This window comes from Ochotona princeps, chromosome 11, assembly GCF_030435755.1.
Source record: "Ochotona princeps isolate mOchPri1 chromosome 11, mOchPri1.hap1, whole genome shotgun sequence".
Taxonomy (NCBI): domain Eukaryota; kingdom Metazoa; phylum Chordata; class Mammalia; order Lagomorpha; family Ochotonidae; genus Ochotona; species Ochotona princeps.
This window is the reverse complement of record NC_080842.1, coordinates 42,754,829-42,768,671: the sequence shown is the minus strand read 5'-3', so window position 1 is coordinate 42,768,671 and position 13,843 is coordinate 42,754,829. Positions and strand designations below refer to the sequence as shown.

Here is a 13,843-nt window from a genome sequence, read left to right as displayed (position 1 = left end):
TCAGGAAACAGCCAGCTGCAGGGCGGAGGCCTTGACCAGCACCCAGAGCCAAGCCCAGCCACTCTCAGAGACCACCACGTCCTGCTGACTGTCAGGGGGCTGTACAGCAGAAAGCGCAGAGAGGAGTCTGGATCCTCAGCCTGGAGAGAAACCCCAGGGACAGAGGGCATGAGGCCTGAGGTCAAGGGATTTGGGGAGCAGGCCTCCCATTTTGGGTATTTGGCCTGTTCTGAAGGGTAACATCCCCTCCACAGGATGCCTCCTGTGGTAGAGTCAGACACCCCCAGAAGGTGGTTTCTGGAGCCCCTGCCTCCTTTGTGGCTTGTGGCTGCATTGGGAGGGAAACCATGGCCACAATCCTTGCCTCACAAGATCATGCACATGCTTGGTCTCTTCAGGGGCCAAGGGCTAGGCAGTTGACAGTCCCGAAGAATACACATCCTGGACCCATCATGTTAAGTATAGCTATTGTTCCTTGAGCAATACTATCTGCAAGACACAATTGTAAGGTCTTTAGATGTATTGCCTCATTGTGTCTGCCCTGCTGAGGCAGTATGGGTAGACGATCCGGCGCATCGATTAACATGTCACTTGGGATACCTGCACCCCTTATCAAAGTGTCTGGGTTCAGCTCCCACTCTGCTTCTGGTTCCAGCTTCCTGCTGATGCCTATCCTGGGAGGCAGCAGGTGATGGTTCAAATATATGCATTCCAGCCACTCACCCATGTAGGTAACCTAGACTGACTTCCAAGATGGCCTGGCCCATCCTGGAGTAAATCAATGGATGGAAGATCTCTTTCTGTAACCTCCAAGAGTGACTTGCCATGCATGGACCTCAAGGCCAGTATATTGGCATAGCCAATTAAGGTGCTACCTGCAATGCTGGCTAGTTCAATTCTTTGCTGTTTCACTTAGGATCTAGTTTTCTGGTAATTGCCTTGAACAGGAGCAGAAGATGATCCAGGTGCTTTGGACTCTGCATCCATGTGGGAGACCTGGATGAAGTTTTTGCTCCCTTGCTGTGGTCTGGTCTAGTACCAGCTCTAGCGCTGTGCCAACCATTTGGGGAGTAAATTAGTAAATGGAACATTTCTCTCACTGTCTCTGCTTTTCTCTTTTTAACTGCCTTTCAAATAAGTAAATAAATCTTTTTTTTTAATGCACGGATCCAATCTTACAGGTGTGCAGAATGTGACTGTGGGAATATGTAAGTTTTATTCTGTGGCTATATAAATCTCCAAGTGGTGTCTGGCATGCAATAGTGCTCTAAGAATTTGAAGTGACCTCAGATAGCTTGAAAACATGGTATGCAGGAGAGCACACGGGCGCCCCCACATGGCTGTTGTGCTAACTGCCAGTGGTTCTTGCATCATTCAGGACTTTCCCAGTAAGGGCAGGTGGTGAACACAGGTACTTTGCCCCATATCTGTCCTGAGGTTTGGCCAAATTCCCTCCACAGCAAAATAAAAGAGTTCTGGCCACTTGGTTCCTGAGACCCCCTTAAAGATGGAGAAAAATGAGTCCAGCTTTTTATGTCATTCTTGGCTTCTTTTTTTTTTCTATTCATTTATTCATTAATTACATTGTATTACATGACACAATTTCATAGGTACTGGGATTCTCCCCCCTTCACCCCATACCCCTCCCCCATGGTGAGTTCCTTCACCTTGATGCATAACCACAGCTCAAGTTCCGTTGAGATTCCCTAATTAAAAGCTCACACCATACAGAGTCAGCATCCCACTTGTCCAGAATGGGGTATCTTGCTGGACAAGCCCGAATTTTGCTTTTGAAGGGACTGGTGTTGGTAATCTGCACTATAAAGTGACTACAGGTTCTTCAGAGGAAGATTTACTGCCATTGAGAATCTTAAGGACTAATACACATTCTCAGAGAACTGTGGGTTCAGCATGGAGTGACTCCTGTAGCATATCAAAGGAATCAAATTCCAGAATTTCCTGGCCGGGCGACCAGCAGGCGCAGCCTGGCGCCAAATGGCGCACTGGCTGCCCGCGAGCCGCTCACCCCATGTACGTACGTACGTGGTGGTAAGCCTGGCTGTGATAGGCTGGACTCGTGGCGGGGCACCCGAGCACCCCGGGCAGCATGGCTGCCCGAGGTTTGAGACACTCAGGCCTCCACCCGGATCCTCCTAGCTCCTCCCCCATTCTTGGCTTCTTTTCTCACAGCAGTGTTCTGGATTTTGGACTGCAGCACCTCCTCAGAGCTCAGAGCAACCCCAGGGGCCTAGACTGCAGTTCTGAAACTATTTGATTGCTTTACTTCATAGCCGAAACAGAGGATTCACTCTTCACCAAGCACCAGCCAGTCTAGATGAAGTTAACTGGTCTTTGTACTACACCAAATCCTCTGAGCACGGGTTTTTAACATGGGGTGTGTGAAGGCTATCTAGAGTTCATAAAATCCTCTAAAATGATATATGCTGCACAAAATCTCAAGTGTTGTATATTTCTCCGGGGAAAGTAGGCAGAACTTTTGTACATTTTCACAGAGATCTGTGGCTCCCAAACGTTAACACACACACACACACACACACACACACAGTCCCAAAATGCTGCCATGACTGCAAGCATTCTCTATGCAGGACCCTATAAGAAACCTTGGAGCTGTTCCACTTAATGACCTACAGCTCTCTTATGCCTACCCAGCACAGGTGCATCATGAGACAATGCCAAGAGCATTGGATAGGTTTGAGAAGACACACTGAACAAAAGCATGCAATGTTGCCTCTTTGGGGTTGCAGCTTAGGACTTGGGAACATTCCCCACAAAGCTGTGCTTGCTGGAATTCCTCAGAGCGCACAAACTGTTCTTCAACAGGTTCTCACACAGAAATCAAGTTAGAAATCTGTATAACTCCAGTGGTGGTGTTGGGGATGGGCAAAGGAGAGACCCCAAAACCTTGGGGGCTGGCACTGTGCTGCTGCAGGTTAGGCTGCCGCCTGTGATACTTGCATCCCACATGGATGTCAGTTCAAACTCTCCAGTTGCTCCCTGCTAACATACCTGGGAAAGCCGCGGGAGGTTGCTCACTTGCTTGGGACTAGATACTCATGTGGGAGACCTGGAAGAAGCTCCAAGATCCTAGTTTTGACCTAGCACAGCCCAGCCATTTGGGGAGTGAACCTGTGGATGAAAGATCTCTTTTTGTCTGTATCTCTCACTCTGTTAACTTTGCCTTTCAGATAAATCAACTTTAAGAATAACACACACACACAGAAAATCAAGCCCACGATTTCCCAGGTGTTCACCAGAGTGAGCTAGCAATGAAGACGAACAGAAGAAATGACAAAACAAACAAACAAAAACCTGGACTTTGAAGAAAACAAGTCTGTTTTAATGTCCTTTTGGCTTTATTTTGTTTTTGCTTGTTATCAGTCTTTTTACAAATGCCACTGCTGCAGCTCTCTGGAGAACTGTGTAAGTCAGTGGAAGCCAGGACTTCTGAGGCAGCCCCACAATCCTGGGGGATCACTTGGGGTTCCGAAGCCAGGGCCTCAGTAACGGAGCACAGCTGTGTTGGGTGGCAGACCAAAGGTAGCCAGATTCCTGGAGAAACCACTTCTAGAACTATACCTGGAAGCTCCAAGGCTGGTCTGTGGTTGTGGCATGACACACAGCTGTGTTCCAGCTTCAAGCACTGCAAGGATCTGCATCCTGAAGAGTAGTTTCCAATCCAAAAACCAACTAGCTCAAAGCGACACATTCACCTACTCTAGCAGCAGCTTCCCCAGGGGCTGTGTCCCACACACTCAGTGTTCAAGTCAGGAAAGCAAGTTCTGGGCGTGCTGGGGTGGGAGTTCATCCACATACTCTCCACCCCTGCACCCTTCGGGATAGGGTAGATGGATATCAACCTAATTTGCATTTATTTCCAACCCACATCAAGCTTAACTCAGTCTGCTCCTGCAGATTACCCCTTTAAAGGTGACCACTAGTCAACTACTGAAGAGTAATTCTCTCCACTGCTACATGACTGCACCTGGTATTCAGTGACTTTGTTAAAGCCAAAGGCATGACTGTACGGGAATGGGAGAGATCGTACACACAGCCATGCACTCAACGCAACGTCACTCGCTCCACTAGACCATCACCTATTCTTTTTAAAGAATCTATTATTTTTTAAAAAGATTTATTTTTATTGCAAAGTCAGATCTACAGAAAGGAGAAGGGACAGAGAGGAAGATCTTCCATCCGATGTTTCACTCCCCAAGTGACCACAATGGCCGGTGCTGCGCCAATCCAAAGTCAGGAGCCAGGAACTTCCTCCAGGTCTCCCATGCAGGTACAGGGTCCCAAGGCTTTCCTTTCATCCTTGACTGCTTTCCCAGGCCACAGGCTGGGAGCTGGATGGGAAGTGGGGCTGCCGGGATTAGAACCAGCGCCCATATGGGATCCCAGTGTATTCAAGGCGAGGACTTTGGCCACTAGGCCATGCCGCCGGGTCCACCATCACTTATTCTAAGGAGCTTGAGCAGCTACTCCCATGCCCAGTTTTCCCTCAGCCACTTCCCAACCATCTTCTATTATATCCTATTTGGTGGCAACTTGATCTTCTCTGGATACGCTTGACTAAAGGAAGCAACACCAAGTCTGGTGGGCATGGATGGCAAACAGCACAGTTTTGTGGGAAGGACACGTGCTAAGAAGAGTTGAGTCCAGTCTGCTGATATTGCTATTACTTTGTTCTGACAGTCATTACATAAGGAGAAGTGGTAAGATGGTTTCATCAATCAAAGGGGACTCTTGCTCACCCTCTCCACATACAGTTAAATTGAAGCAACTGAGCAATTCTGTCTCCTAGGAAGGTGAAGACAAAAATGAACCACAGAGAGAAAGTTGCAGTCTCCTCTCTCTCTGGGGTGCAGCAGCATCTGCCTCTGTTTGGGGCCCAACCATAAAGGAAAAGCAACAAGGGTTGCTCAGGGCTCCTCGCCAACACACATCTTGAATTGGGTGGGCCTGGCAATGAATTCATTTATTCTCTGTTGAATGAAGCCTCATTCTCCAACCCCTACCCACCACCCTGTCTGGAGGGGAGCTCTAAAACTGCCCTACTTGTTCAGCAACATCTGTTGGACCTCAAGGAACCTTAGTAAATGGTCAGGCCAACCTACTCCTAAAGCCCCAGGGTGACCTGCCCAGAGTCCCCTGTTGGTCACTGTCAGGGTTTGGCAGTAGCGTGCTGTTGCCCATGCTCCCACAGAGGAAGTCCTGGCCGGCTGCCAAAGGGGACACGGTGGAAATGGACTTCTAAAGAAGCCCACGAATGGGTCTGTGGACAACAGCATTTGCACCTGAGGGAGGAGCAGACAAAGAGGAATACAGATAAATTTATTAGTTAAATACTGATTTTACAGCCATTTCACCTTAAGACAATGTTAAGAGGTTTCATGGGGTCAGGAAGGAACAAGAGGGTGGCCTTCAGGAAGAAAACAATGTAAATGATGATTAAAGCAGATTCTCGGTTTAAAAGGTCTTCTCTGCTACAGCCAATAGGATTGGGGTGGGTGGGTGGGGTAGGACGTAGTAACACCACAGTCTGCTTCAGCGCTGCTGACAATGAGAACAAGGACAGAGCAGTCTTTCTGGGAACCAGTGTGTGGAGAAGGCCAACTCCGGAACAGCACAGAGCTGTCCCACATGGTCCCCAGCCACTTCTTCCCTCTGTCCTTTCTTTCCGAGAGCTTTGTTTTGCTGTTTGTTGGCTCTTAGTTTACGTTGCAAGATCTTTGCTCTTTGTCTCTTGGATACCCGGTTTCTGCTGGGAAAAGCTTTCAGGCCCCAGGTGCTTGTGGATGCACGCCACTGTCTGAGTCAGGGTCCCGGGAGAATCCCCTGTCCTCCACGCAGGACGCTGTCCACCAGACACCATCTCCAAAAAGGTCTGAGATCTCACATGCATGTTTGCCAAACTGAAGCAGCAGAACCTCTTGTCCTGGCTCAGAACAGCTGTGTGAGCAACGGGGTGGATGGAGGACGCTGGGTGGGTGTGTGCTGTTTGGCTCAACTATCGAGCTCTGTTTTTGCAAAGGGAAGAGACCTGTACAGGCTGCAGGCAGAGCTGAATCACTCAGAGCAGGAGGGGTTTTATTTAAGAGGCCTTGGGAGTGAAGAAAAGGAGTGAAGGATGCAACCTTCAGCAAGGCAAGGCACTCGGGAGAGGGGGTGCTGCCACACTGTGATTTGATGAAGCTGTGGCAGGTGGCAGGTGACACAGCCCGCTCCACTGTCTCCCCAGGAAGCACTCAGTAACATCCGGGTTGCACCCTGTGCTTTTGGAGTCAGATTTGTATGGGGACGGAGGGGAGGATGCAGAGATGCGCCAGGCCTCCAGGGGAGTGTTGGGCAAGGGCAGAGGGCTGCCTGGAGGGGCCTGCCACTTCCAAGTCCAAGTCAGACAGGTGCCTTCATTCAGGTTGCACAGGGACTCCAGGCCCTGCCTCCTCTGGCTGCCCTCAGGGCTCTGGGGCTGGGAACACAGTGGAGAAACCACCACCACAGGTCACCACAGTGAACAGGAGAGACCCCTTGTCTCATGGGAGGTGGGGTGGGTGGAGAACAAGCAAGCAGTCTCCAGCTCCATGGGAGACACTTAGTGTGCTTGTGGTGGAGGGCAGGCCCAGAGTATGGGTTCCTCCCAGCACCCCCACTCTCACTTCGAAAAGTCATCAGAGGAAATCCAGCACCTACATCCCCGAACCGAATCGTCGACTTCAAGTTTCTTCCCAGTTGTTCTTCTGGAGTCATTCCCAGACACGGGGGCCAGCCCTGGGGAGCCCAGAGCCTTGCTCTCTGCTGGCCTCCAGGTCCCAGGTCCATGCGGGATTTTGAGGCGGGAAGGAGGGGGTGATTACGCAGTGATGATGTCCCCATGACTGTCAGCCAAGACCAGGCTGTTCCAAGAGTCCTGCTTGGAGCTGGCCTGTGGGGACTGGCTGACAGGAGACGCATAGCCCTGGGGGGACAGCTTCAGGGCCGAGAGGACCGGGTGGATGGAGGGCCCGTGGCCAGACATGGCGCTGACTGAGAACGTCTGAAAGGCAGAAGGCACATGGTAAGACAGGCAGAGTGGCTTCTACAGGGTCAGGAGGGGATTCCAACCCTGGGGGACAGAGCCAGGGGCCCAGACAAGCCTCTCACTTGTGCCTAATCCCTACCATCTGGAAACTCATCAGCTGCATTTGACACAACTAGGCCAGGGTTGTGCTGCTCAGAAGGCTCCAGGAGTTACATGAGACATGCCCTGAATCTCATCACCAACAGCAGGTGTCCTCCCCACCCTGAAGGCTCCTTATATCCCTGGTTCCCAGACAATGAGGTGCCCCAGAGCTCATTAGGATGCAGTCTTTTGCGTTAACGGCAGAGAAGACACAGGAATGGGGCCAGAAAAGGGAGTGCATGATGAAGCTTGGAGTATCCTAACACCCAAGGAGGCCAGGAGGCAGCGATGCCATTGTGTCACCCCTAAGAGGGGCACAGCTGTGTCATTGCTGGATGTGATGAGGGCATCATGGAAATAGCATCCTGCCTGTTTCTTCCTTATCCACTGCCACTTACACAGCCCACCCTGTGCATTTGCCCTGCAGTGCCCTAGCCAGGAAGATCCTCTTTCTTCTCCTTCACCTGTTAAAATCCTTCAAGGCCAGGGTTCAACAACCCTGTTCTAAAGAGATGAAATTGTCTTGAGAGGTCCCCGTCTGCCCCCAACCCCCTCATTCCAACACAAGCAGGTCGCAGGTGGGTGTGGCCTTCGCACCCCTCCAGAGTGGGTGCCAGCCCCAGGACTCCCTTCCTATCTCTACAAGCCATGTACGCAGGAGCTACCAAACACCTTTGTGCCACAGTTCTGTGTCTAGATCACCGAAACTTGGTGAGCTGTGCTGAAACCCAGCCATGACCCCCTGCCAACAGCCTTGGGAGGAGCCCCAAGGGCACCAGCCAACTCAGAGGCCTGCCTATGTAGCTCAGCAAGGGCAGCTTGCCACTGGGCACCTGGGACTCTGCAGTCAGTTTTCCCACACATAGTCCTGTCCTCACCCATGGGCATACCTGGGACATGGAGCTGCTGTGGCCATAGTGAGATGACAGCCCAGGCTCTGTCTTGATGGGACGCATCTCTTCACTGCTGCTGCTGCTGGTGGCATTGCTGGAGGTGCTGGAAGCACTGCTGGTAGGAGGAAGGCTCTCACTGCCTGCAGGACCTGGAATACAGCAGAGTGAGGATGTTAGATCAGGACAGGGACAGATGGCGGGTTGCCCTTTGTGACAACTAGGACTTCTTTGCATTTACTGGGGAGTGAGGTAGGGGTCAATACCAGTGGAGTAACAGTTTTCTTTCTTTCTTTTTTTTTTTTTTTAAAGATTTATTCATTTTATTACAGCCAGATATACACAGAGGAGGGGAGACAGAGAGGAAGATCTTCCGTCCGATGATTCACTCCCCAAGTGAGCTGCAACGGGCCGATGCGCGCCAATCTGATGCCGGGAACCTGGAACCTCTTCCGGGTCTCCCACGCGGGTGCAGGGTCCCAATGCATTGGGCCGTCCTCGACTGCTTTCCCAGGCCACAAGCAGGGAGCTGGATGGGAAGTGGAGCTGCCGGGATTAGAACCGGCGCCCATATGGGATCCCGGGGCTTTCAAGGCGAGGACTTTAGCCGCTAGGCCATGCCGCCGGGCCCGAGTAACAGTTTTCAAAATGAGGCAGAGGTGGCAGAATTCCAAGGAGACTTATTCAAATGCTGTGCTCACTCTCTTCCCATCCAGATCCCAAACCATTAAGGTCTTGTATTTGAGGATTCAACAGAAGCACAAATAGGAATGAGAGCTTAGCCTAGCAGTTAAGATACCTGTGGGGGCCGGTACTTGGCATAGTAGGAGCGGCCACCACCTGCAATGTCAGTATCTCATGTGGGTGCTGGTTCAAATCCCAGCTGCTCTGCTTTCCAATCTAGCTCCCCGCTAATGCACCTGGGAAAGCAGTGAAGGATGGCCTGAGTGCGTGGGCTCTTATACCCACATAATAGCCCCAGTCAAAGTTCCTGGCTCCTGGCTTCAAATTAGTCCATCCCCACCACTGCTGCCATTTGGGGAGTGAACCAGTGGATAGAAGAACTCTGTGTTTCTCTCTGATTCTATATTTCAAATAAATAAACAACACATCTCAAAAAAAAAAAAAAAAAAAAAGCCTGTATCCTATGCCAGAATGTCTCGGTTCAAAATCCAGTTCTAGCTCCACTCCAGTTTTGATAATGCAGAGCTGGCATCAGTACTTGAGGAGTTAAGTAATTGGGTTCTTGTCATCTTGACTGAGTTCCTGGCTCCCTGCTTTGGGGCAGCTAAGACAGTTGTGGGCATCTGGGGAGTGAAAAGGCAGATGGAAGCATGCTCTCTCTCCCCCTCAAGCACATGAGCAAAAACCAAAGAGCAAATGCAAAATACTGTATGTTATAGGCTACTTCTAGCAGGGTACCCATAATTACATACATTACTATTGCTACAGTAAAATGTAAACATCTATGGTAACTGGGATAAATAGAGACTACAAAGAACTTTGTGTCTGTTCTGAATAGGTTTGCTATCAAATCTAGCTTCCTGGAGTTGGGAAGGGGTCATTCACCCTCACTAATTGTGGCTCTATCTGTGGGTGAGGAAATCAGGTTACTAATGGGGTCCTGCTGTGCTTGTAGGCAGCAAGACAGGCGGAAGCCCTCAGGCTTCAGACACTGGACGTTCTTGTTAGAAACAAACCTGCCAGAAGGAGCAAGTCCTGGGTGACTAGAAAGGCACGGCCCTGGTCATCATCTTGGTTTTAGCAGTGGGTCATGTACCTGACTTTGTCATGCCTTTGATTCAAAGATAAACTTCCTATTAGGTCAACAGATTGTCTCTGCAACAATGGCATTGATCAGTTGAGTTTTGAATTTGGCAGCAATACTGAATAGGGAATGCTCTTGGTAGGGTTGGTAGCCCTCATTCTTCTTCTTTAAAGATTTATTTATTTTTATTGGAAAGGCAGATCAGATTTATAGAAAGGAGAGGCAAAGAGAAAGATCTTCCATCTGCTGGCTCACTCCCCAAATGGCTTCAATGGCCAGAGCTGAGCTGATCTGACGCCAGAAGCCAGGATCTTCGTCCAGGTCTTCCACATGGGTGCAGGGGCCCAAGGGCCTGAGCCATCCTCTGCTGCCTTTCCAGGTCACAGGTAGGGAGTTGGATTTGAAGTGGGGCAGCCAGGGTATGAACTGGTGCCCATATGGGATGCCAGCATGGAAAGCAGAGGATCAGGCCAATGAGCCACTGTACTGGGCCAAAATTCATTCATCTTTAACAAAAATGAGTAAAACACAAAATGGGAGTAATAAATTGATTCTCATAGCAATTCTGTAAGATCACTGAGGTAGTGTTCGTCCAGAGGCTTGCTAAAGCACAAGACACAGCCTGATATTGGCTATGCATTGATCCACAGCTCCGTCTGCTGGGAGCATGATTAATAGATCCTGGCGCCTTGAGCCCAGTTAGCCCAAGGAGACAGAAAGCAACTGAGTTCCTGGGTGATAGAATACCGAAGAGGAGGGAGTAAATAACATTCCTCTTTCCTACAGGCTGGGCCAGTCCACCTGCTGCAGTCTCTGCGATGGGCAACAAGCAGACGACAAGGTGAGCTCCCCCAATCTACACCACAGGGATGCCACTTCCTGGGCTATCTGCTCTGACCTGCAACACTGGGGCTGGGCGGTATCATCATTACACTTCTCTGCCTGTGTTGCAGCTCACGCACGTTCCCAGTCATCACATTCAGGTCTTTTCCTCACCTGCTGGTGCCTTGGATTTATTCAGATTCTTGGGCTTTCGTTTTCTAGTTTGAATCCCCTCTTTCCGCATCGCAAGAGGCCTGGGGACCTGGAGGGTCATAAATCAATATGTCAGGGTTTCCATTTGTACATCATCTGCACACAATTCCAGTTAAGCAGGTGGACAGGCACACATACACTGCAGGGAAGGTAATACCCGTGCAATCCCTCCCCATGCCATCTCTCTACAGACCTTGGGTTGAGACTGGGGGCACAGGATCCTGCCGCCATTGCTGAGAAAGAACTCAATGTACTAAGTATCTAGGCTACATGATGGACATTTTATTAGGCCTTGGAAAAGTAGACAATTAGATTTAAAAGTTCATCGTCCAGTGAGAGAGAGAGATGACTAGAAATAATAGGGCTCTATTAGGTGGTACAGGAAAGAAGGGAGAAAATAATCAACTCTGTCCCTGTGTGGGAAGGGGCCTGGAGTGAATACAGGAAGGCTTCACTGAGGAAGTGACACGTGAGTAGATAGAATGCACCCATTTCAGGCAGCAGGAACACTGTTGTAAAAGCAGCTGTGACCCCCAGAAGCCCACCTTGACCTCACAAAACACCTGCCTTCTTGCTTGCTCCCATACATTTTAGTATAGCTTTTCACAAAAGTGCGAAGCCATGCTTGAGCAAACTGTTCAGTAGTGCTAAGCACACTCATACTGTTCTGTAACCATCACCAGCATCCCTCCCCAGAACTCCTTTCATCTGATTAACCCCAAACACAGAGTCCATTAAACAACAGCTCCCAGACCTCCCTCTCCTGACCCTGGCGACTGCCTTGCACTGTCTATGGGTTTGACTGGAACCCTCATATTACTACACTCAGACTCTTTTGGTATCTTTTTGTGACTGCTTTATTTCACTTAGCATAATGTCCTCAAGGGTCAACTATGTTGTATCATATATTAGAATGCCCATCCTTTTTAATGCAGAACAATATTCAATATTCCCAATGTGCATATTACATTGTGTTTAGCCATCCATCAGTGGACATTTGCATATTGTGAATGATGCTGCTATGATCTCAGATGTACAAACATGCATTTCTTTTGGAAACACACACACACACCCAGAGGTGGCATTGATGGACCATGATTTTTCTTTTATTTTTTGAGGTTATAACCTGTATGTTTCCCTACCAGTTTCTCTTGCCATTTCCTTACTAATAATAGCAACACTTCCTTTAATCATTTTTTCTCTTGAAAATTGTTTTCTCCATTTAAGTGATTTAGCAAACATCCTCATATACACTTTTTTTTACATAAAGAGATATATATTCTTGATGTGTATTCTCAACTACGTTTTTAGACATCTTTTTTGGCTCATCATAGCAAAAAACCATGACAAGATTTGAGATTAAGTTAATGACACCATCAGCATCAATCTTATCCCCATCAGCCTAGTGGATTTAGCATCTCATTAGGGAGTCTTACAGTTTAGAGAGTTCTCAGGTGTGTGCATACACTTGCATGGAGTGTCATATACAGACAAGAAGTTCTTAAGGCTGGCACCATGGTGTAGTAGGCTAAGCTTCCACCTGCAGTATGAGTATCCCACATGGGTGTCTACTCGAGTCTTGTCTGTTTCATTTCTGATTCAGCTCTCCACTAATATGCCTGGGAAAGCAACAAAAGATGGCCCAAGTCCTTGGGCCCCTGCACCCACTGGGGAGACCAAGAAGCTCCAGGCTCCTAGCTTTGAACTAGCCAGCACCAGCCATTTCTGTCCAATTTTCCACATTATGAGATAGTCCTTAGTTTATTTAACCATTCCTTTATGGTTCCCTAAAGTTGTTTCTAGTTGTGCCATTATAAGCACTGCAGGAATAAATAATTCATGTCCTGGTTCCTTTGTTTCTTTGTAGACGAGTAACCCAATTGTAAAGTGCTGATTTATTAAAAAAAAAAAAAAAACACAAAACCCCTCTGTGTGATTATTTGTTATTTGGTTTTTATTTGAGTAGAAAAAAAAAAAAAAAGATGAAGAAAGTCACAACCCCTTGGTTCACTCTTCCAAATGCCTGCAACAGCTGGGCTGGGCTGAAGTTGGGAGCTGGGAGTGCAGTCTGCTTCTCCCTCGTGAGTGGTGGGAACCCAGAGGCTCGAGCCTCCACTGCTGCCTCACAGAGTCTGCATTGACAGGAAGCTGGACTCAAGAGCCAGGCCAGAAACTGAACTCAAGCACTCCAGTATGTGACATCAGCATCTCAACCTCCCGGCTAAATGCCAACCCCAGCATGTACATGTTTAACCTTAGTCAGTACTGCTAGGTTAATTCCTTGGGGAAAAAAATATGTAGTAACTTTCATACAAATCAATGATACTCAAATATTTATTTCCCCAAATCCATACTCACACTATATTGTTTATACACATTTTAGGGAGTAAACCAGCAGTTGGGAGCTCAGTCTGTCTGTCTCTTTCTCTCTCTCTTTCCCTCTCTCCCTCCTATTTTTCCTTTCAATTTCATAAATTAAAAAACAAAATTTAAACAATAAAATATTATATAATGGAGATTGTTCCAAATCAGACTGTAATGTGCTTTGCAAAAGCTCTTTGTTTCCTGAAAACATAACCCTTTCCTGACATTTGCTTTTAGTTTTTGCTGTAACTTTCCATGCTCTAACATTAAATGTTTATAGAAATCTATCTAACTTATATGGCTTACATTTTTTTAAAAGATTTATTTTCATTGCAAAGTCTCCTGCTATATATATATATATATATAGCAGGAGAGACAGAGAAGAAGATCTTCCATCTGATGATTCACTCCACAAATGACCACAACGATCTGAGCTGCGCCGATCTGAAACTGAAGCCAGGAGCCAGGAACTTCCTCCAGGTCTCCCACGCGGGTGCAGGGTCCCAATGCATTCGGCAATCCTCCACTGCTTTCCCAGGCCATAGGCAGGGAGTTGGATGGGAAGTGGAGCTGCCGGGATTAGAACCGGCGCCCATATGGGAT

General features: G+C 48.5%; 1 protein-coding gene across 2 annotated transcripts in view; it reads right to left on the bottom strand.

Annotated features, from left to right (window-relative positions):
* Positions 1-6,638: 6,638 nt before the first annotated feature.
* The window catches only part of GATA4 (GATA binding protein 4), a 50,004-nt gene continuing 42,799 nt past the window's right edge, over positions 6,639-13,843 (bottom strand). For both annotated transcript variants that reach the window (XM_004579103.2, XM_004579104.2), the window contains exons 4-6: positions 10,838-10,925; positions 8,074-8,225; positions 6,639-7,057 (exon numbers count right to left, since the gene is read on the bottom strand). In XM_004579103.2, coding sequence (XP_004579160.2) covers positions 6,875-7,057; positions 8,074-8,225; positions 10,838-10,925 — 423 coding nt within the window. In that variant the 3' untranslated portion in view covers positions 6,639-6,874. The remainder of the gene's footprint in view (positions 7,058-8,073; positions 8,226-10,837; positions 10,926-13,843) is intronic.